The 7,049-nt window shown below is 57.3% G+C and overlaps 1 protein-coding gene across 3 annotated transcripts in view; it reads right to left on the bottom strand.

Moving 5' to 3' along the window:
- Positions 1–7,049, bottom strand: part of ADAP1 (ArfGAP with dual PH domains 1) — a 56,113-nt gene that overhangs the window by 17,194 nt on the left and 31,870 nt on the right. For all 3 annotated transcript variants that reach the window (XM_017508264.2, XM_017508265.2, XM_017508263.2), the window contains exon 4: positions 2,601–2,683. In XM_017508264.2, coding sequence (XP_017363753.1) covers positions 2,601–2,683 — 83 coding nt within the window. The remainder of the gene's footprint in view (positions 1–2,600; positions 2,684–7,049) is intronic.

Below are 7,049 nucleotides of genomic sequence, written 5' to 3'. Positions count from 1 at the left end.
TTTTTTTGAGATGAAGTTTCACTCTTGTTGCCTAGGCTGGACAGCAGAATGCAGTGGCATGATCTCAGCTCACTGCAACCTCCACCTCCCAGGTTCAATCCATTCTCCTGCCTCACCCTGGCATTTCAGGCACACATCACCGTGCCCAGCTAATTTTTGTATTTTTAGTAGAGATGAGGTTTCACCATGTTGAACAGGCTGGTCTGGAACTCCTGACCTCTGCCCACCTCGGCCTCCCAAAATGTTGGAATTACAGGCATGAGCCACCACACCCAGCGGTGCTCTTTTATTCTTGAGGTGAGATTCACAAATACAATTCCTCTTCTTCCTTTTTACAGACATACTCTCGTTCTGCCATCCAGGCCAGAGTATGATGGTGCACCTCTGGTTCACTGCAGCCTCTGGCTCACTGCAGCCTCTGCCTCCTAGGTTCAAGAGTTCCTCCTGCCTCAGTCTCCCAAGTAGCTGGAACCCCAGGCATGCGCCAACCACGCCCAACTAATTTTGTATTTTTTGGTATAGATGGTGTTTCGCCATGTTGCTCAGGCTAGTCTTGAGCTTCTGAGTTCAGGCAATCCACCAGTCTCAACCTCCCAAAGTGCTGGGATAACAGGTGTGAGCCGCCATGCCCAGCCCATCATTTTTTTTTTTTCTTTGAGACAGAGTCTTGCTCTGTCAGCCAGGCTGGAGTGCAGTGGTGCAATCACAGCTCACTGTAGCCTCGAACTCCTGCACTTAAAGGCTCCTCCTGCCTCAGCCTCCCGAGTTGATCAGGGACCTGGGGACCACAGGTGGTGCCACCATATCCATTTAAATTTTTTTAAGGGAGGGCATCTTACTATGTTGCCCAGGATTGTGTGACCCCCAGCAATCCTCCTGCCTTGGCCTCCCAAAGTGCTGGGATCATGGGCATGAGCCCCGGCGCCCATCCTTGTGTTCCACTATTTCATGGCCGCCTCTCTCTTATGCAAGGGGAATGGGGCACTGCTGGGGTTGAAGGTCCAGGCCGTGGGGGCTGCCTCCTCCCTGTGAGGCCACACCCAGCAGCACCTCCTCATCCAGCCCTCTGGACCCCGCCCCGCCTATGCTGATGCTCAGAGCCAGGATCTAGGGCTAGGCTTGGCTGGGTTTCCCAATTTGTCTACGAAGGGGCACTCAGGAAGCTCGAGTGTGTAGACACCTAGCATGTGGGAGGTGGGGGTAACTGAGCATTGCCTGCCTGGCTGAGATGGGTGGGTGGTGGACCCACCCCTGCACGCAGCCCCTCCCTCCCAGCCTGTAAGATCATGGTTTGCTGAGTGACACATTTATCCACAGGCCTCGCCTGCCGGAGGGACCTTGAGGCTAGGCCCCGGGAAGAGGTGGCAGAGTCCCGCCGGTCCCACACTGAGGGCCAAGAGAGCATGAGGGACCCTGGGATTCCCACCTAGGATCAGGCCTGAGGGCAGGAGTGGCCATCTGGGGGAGTGGTCAGGGGCCTGGAGTCCACTGCCCGGAGCCGGGGACTAGAGGAGACAAGAGGGGGCAGGGGGTGGGGTGGTACCCCCCCAAAGCCCGGGGGAGGCCCTGGGGCCGGTGCTGTTGGAGCTGCTGAGGCAGTGCCCACCCTGCAGGGCTGCCCTGGGGAAAAAGCACTCAAGGCCCCCAGTCCCCGAGCCCACCTCACACAGAGCAGCCAGGAGAGGAAGCAAGCCCGACCGGCTGGGGGCTCCAACTCAAGCTTCCAGCGTTTAAATGATACCTAAGAGAGAAGCAGGGGTTGGGGGGCCCCGGGAGGCATGGCCTAAGGCTTGGCCCGCTGCGCAGCACTGGGAGACTGAGGCTGGGGTGGGCTGGCCTCCTAGGCCCCCATGGCACTGCCTCCCAGCTCCCACTTCCACAACCGTGTCAGCCCATGAAGCTCCAAGATGCTGCCTGATGTCTCTGCCGTCCTGACGGCCCCCAGTGACACCCAGCCCGGCCCAGGGAGGTGGAGGACTCAGGCCTGGGCTGCACCCTCCCCACCTGCAGCATGGTGTTGCCATGCAGAGGACGCCCTCCAGCCCCTCACCGGGACCCTCACCCCGGCCCTCCGGCCCTGCCCACCCTGCTCCAGAGAGGGGTTCCTGCAGGCTGCCCCCAAATGGAAGTACACATCACCGCCAGCAGAGGAGGGGATCTGTTATGGCCCCACGGGGTCCCCATGCACCCCACTCCTTCTGGGTTGGACTGTAGACAGCTATGGGGGCCCCAAGCCCCCAGTCACCCTGCTCAGAGTCAGAGGGCAAAATGGGTCCAGGGACGAGGGTTCAAACCCATGAGAGAGTTACCCAGGTTAATAATGACTCTGCCCCCACGAGAGGGAGAGAGGGAGAGACAGAGAGATAGAGATAAAGAGGGAGAGACAAAGAGGTAGGGGAGAGAGAGACAGACACAGAGATGGAGACAGAGAGGGAGAGATAGAGACAAAAAGAGAGAAACACACACAGAGAGGGTGAGAGATAGAAACAGAGGGAGATAGACACAGAGAGACAGAGACGGAGAAGACGGAGATGCCGAGAGAGAGGGAGAGAGAGAGGGAGGGAGCTGGGGAGGGCCCCGCCCCACCCGGGCAGCCTCACCTGCCGAGTAGGGCTCCTGCTTCTCAGGATAGATGAACTCCTGCCGCTCATACTTGGCCCGGATCCACTGTTCTCGAAGGAGCCTGCCGGGAGAGGAGAGACTGAGCCACTGGGCTGAGGTGGCCTCCGACCCTGCACACATGCTGCTCTCTGGGCTGCTTACCCCAAAAGAACCGAGGGGTCAGCCTCCTGGGCACTGGACACGGCTATCAGGTACCCACGCTTCTCAGAGGACACGGTCACCCAGGTACCCACGCTTCTCAGAGCTGATTGGGGTGCCTGCCAGCTTTGGGTTTTTTTAGAGATGGAGTCTTGCTGTTACCCAGGCTGGAGTGCAATGGTGCGATCTCAGCTCACCACAACCTCCGACTCCCAGGTTCAAGCAATTCTCTGCCTCAGCCTCCCGAGTAGCTGGGATCACAGGTGTGCACCACCACGCCCGGCTACTTTTTGTATTTTTACTAGAAACAGAGTGTCACGATGTTGGCCAAACTGCTCTCAAACTCCTGACCTCAGGTAATCTGCCTGCCTTGGTCTCCCAAAGTGCAGGGATTACAGGCGTAAGCCCCCATACCCAGCCCAGCTTTGGTTTTTAAAACGGTTTGCTAATCAGTTAGTTCCCTCTTGTGATGTCTCCTCTTTATTTATTTATTTATTTTTTTTGAGATGGAGTCTTGCTCTGTTGCCCAGGCTGGAGTGCAGTGGCATGATCTCAGCTCACCGCAACCTCCACCTCCAGGGTTCAAGCAATTCTGCCATCTCAGCCTCCTGAGTAGCTGAGATTACAGGCATCTGCCTTAGTAGAGATGGGTTTTCACCATGTTGCCAAGGCTGGTCCTGAACTCCTGACCTCAGGTGATCCACCCACCTTGGCCTCCCAAAGTGCTGGGGTTACAGGTGTGAGCCACCATGCCTGGCCCTTTTTTTTTGGTGAGATGGAGTCTCACTGTGTTGCCCAGGCCAGAGTGCAGTGGTACAGTCACAGTTCACCCCAGCCTCGACCTCCTAGGCTCAGGTGACCCTCCTGCCTCCGCTTCCTCACTAGCTGGAACCACAGGCACATGCCACCACACCTGGCTAATTTATTTTTGTAGACACAGGGTCTTGCCATGTTGCCCAGGCTGGTCTCAAACTCCTAGGCTCAAGCGATCCTCCTACCTTGGCCTCTCATAGTGCTGGGATTTTGGGCGTGAGCTACCGCACGCAGCTGAGCCCCTCCTTTTCATGTGCACCTCTGTGATGATTAGGGAGGCTGGCTCATCTAGGGCTTAGAAAGTAAAAGCCCATCCTAGCCTAACTGCACAAGGCCCTGCACCTTTTTTTTTTTTTTTTTTTTGAGACAGAGTCTTGCTTTGTCGCCAGGCTGGAGTGCAGGATCTCGGCTCACTGCAACCTCTGCCTCCCAGGTTCAAGCAATCCTCCTGCCTCAGCCTCCAGAGTAGCTGGGACTACAGGCTTGCGCCACCACACCCAGCTAATTTTTGTATTTTTTAGTAGAGATGGGGGTTTCACCATGTTGGCCAGGATGGTCTTGATCTCGTGACCTCATGATCAGCCCGCCTCAGCCTCCCAAAGTGCTGGGATTACTGGCGTGAGCCACCGCGCCTGGCCGACCTTATCTTAACCTGAAGTCATCTGCAAAGATCCCATTTCTTTTTTTTAGTTTTGTTTGTTTGTTTTGTTTTGTTTTTGAGGTGGAGTTTTGCTCTTGTTGCCCAGTCTGGAGTGCAATGGTGGGATCCTGGCTCACTGCAACCTCCATCTCCCAGGTTCAAGCGATTCTCCTGCCTCTGCCTCCCAAGTAGCTGGGATTACAGGCTCCCACCACCATGTCCAGCTACTTCTGTATTTTTAGTAGAGACGGGGTTTCTCCATGTTGGTCAGGCTGGTCTTGAACTCCTGACCTCAGGAGATCTGCCCGCCTAGGCTTCCCAAAGTGCTGGGATTACAGGCATGAGCCATCACGCCCAGCCGATCCTATTTCTTTTCTTTCTTTTAGAGACAGGGTCTCACTGTGTCTCCCAAGCTGGGGTGCAGCAGTGCGATCACAGCTCACTGCAGCCTCCAACTCCAGCACTCCAGGATCCTCCTGCCTCGGCCTCCCAAGCAGCTGGGACTACAGGTGTGCACCACCACAGCTTGGCTAATTTTTTTATTTTTTGTAGAGACAAGAACTCAGTATGTTTCCCAGACTAGTCTGGAACTCCTGGGGTCAAGCAGTCCTCCCACCTGGGCCTCCTACAGAGCTGAGATTACAGGCGTGAGCCTCGTGTCCAGTCCCTATTTCCAAGTAAGTTCACCTTCACAGGTGCTGCAGGTTAAGACTTGAACACAGGCCGGGCGCGGTGGCTCACGCCTGTAATCCCAGCACTTTGGAGGCCAAGGCAGGTGGATCACCTGAGGTCGGGAGTTCAAGACCAGCCTGACCAACATGGTGAAACCCCGTCTTTAAATAAATAAATAAAATAAAATAAAATAAAAAAAGACTTGAACATGTCTTTTTAGGGACGCCAGGCAGCCACCTGAGCGGCTCTGGCTGTGTGACCGCAGAGGCATTGCCCCCCAGCACCCAGCGTCCTGTCTGCAACCTGAGGGTCACAGAGCAGCCTTTTGGAGCCAGGGGAGGACCTCAGGCTATAGTGTGGAAGCCAGGGGCCTGTGGATGAGAGGCAGGTGCCAGGGATGGCTTTGACAACCACACCTGCCAACAGCCCTCAGGGCAGGGCACCCACGGGGTCTGCAGCCCTGCGCTGGTACAGATGCGGCCCTGTGTCCGTCCCTGAGTATCTGTCCCTGAGTGTCCATCCCTGAGTGTGCTTTCTGCCCAAGTTCAGCTGGCTTCTGCTGCATGGATTTCAGGCCACCATCAACACCTTTCCTGGAAGCTTTGCCTCTCGGGAAAGTGACCCCCCGCAGGGCACTGGCTTTGCTTCTACACGGTGGATGAGTGGCTCACACAGGTGGGTTTTTCCCTTTTTATTACGGGGAAAATAGCCAGGGTGGTGCTCACAGCTCCGCGCCTGCCACTCAGCCCCCAGCCCCTGCCCCTGTTGGCCATTCCAGGTGTTTCCAAGGCTGCCACCGCCTGAACTGCACCCCCATCCTACAGGGAGATCTGTCCCCAGGGCCTGAGTGTGCCTTGATTTGGAAATATAGTGGTTGCAGTTTAATTAAGATGAGGCCACACAGTAGCAAGGTGGCCTCCAACCAATATGCCAGGCGCCCTTAGGAAGGGGAATTAGGACACAGATGGGCACACAGGACCCACCATGTGAGGACACACCCCAGAGAGGCCTCGTGAGAAGCAGCCTCCAGTCTCCAGCCTCTAGAGCATGGAGAAAGTATACTGCTGTTGCTCTGGGCTGCTGGGCGTGTGTTTCCGCGTTCTGGGAGCCCCAGACATGAATGCAGAGCCCTGTCTAGCCTGGACACCTGCCCCACAGGGGCAGCTTGCTGGGGCTGGGGCTCCAGAGCTTTGCTGGGATGGGAAGAGAGGAGCCCCCCCACCAGCCAGTGCTGCCAGCAGCCGGGGGCTTGCCCTGTTCACCCCTCGCCACACAGGAAGCAGGGAGGGGCCAGTTTCCACCCAGAAGTAAAATCAAGCAGAGCAGCCACACGACTTTCTTTCCCCGATGTCAAGATAGAAACTCGAGAGCCCTGAGGGTGACACAGGAAAAGGTGGGTCCCGGCCTCTGAGTCACAGGCCTGTGCTAAAGATAATCACATGCAGGACCCTCTGTGCTCCCCTGGGGGCTCACCCTCCCCTCTTATGGCTGGGGAAACTGAGGCCCTGGGCCTCTGCCTGGCTGGAAGCCCATCCTACCTGGAGGTACCCCAGTGTGTCACAGCCGGGAAGCCACAGGGCATGGTGTGGAGGCCTTCCAGGACCCTGCTCCGGGACCATGCCCGCCACTCTTAGCTCCTGCAAAGACGCCACCCAGACATCTGTGCAGCTGAGCTTTGGATAAAGACCTTCCACTCAGACCCAGGCCCGTCAGGCTGCATGGAGGCTATGGGCACCAGGGCTGCTGGGGCTGAGAGAATCTCAGCAGGGGCAGAAGTGGGAGGAAGGTGCGCAAGGCCCCAACCCACCTGGTCTGGCTGGGCAGCTGGGCCCTCCTGGGCCATAGAGATGGACCACAATATGGCAGGATGTAGGCACCTCCTGTCCTCCAGGCTACACAGCAGGTCCACACTGCACCCTGCCCAGGTAACACAGCAGGTCCAGGCTGTACCCCCCCAACCCTCCAGGCTACACAGCAGGTCCACGCCGCACCCCACCACCCTCCAGGCTACACAGCAGGTCCACACCGCACCCCCCACCCTCCAGGCTACATAGCAGGTCCACACCGCACCCCCCCACCCTCCAGGCTACACACAGCAGGTCCACGCTGCACCCCCCCCAACCCTCCAGGCTACACACAGCAGGTCCACGCTGCACCCCCCCCA

Source organism: Cebus imitator, unplaced genomic scaffold (genome assembly GCF_001604975.1).
Source record: "Cebus imitator isolate Cc_AM_T3 unplaced genomic scaffold, Cebus_imitator-1.0 Scaffold388, whole genome shotgun sequence".
NCBI classification, from domain to species: Eukaryota; Metazoa; Chordata; class Mammalia; order Primates; family Cebidae; genus Cebus; species Cebus imitator.
The sequence above is the reverse complement of the archived record's forward strand: the minus strand, read 5'-3'. Positions and strand labels throughout refer to the sequence as shown.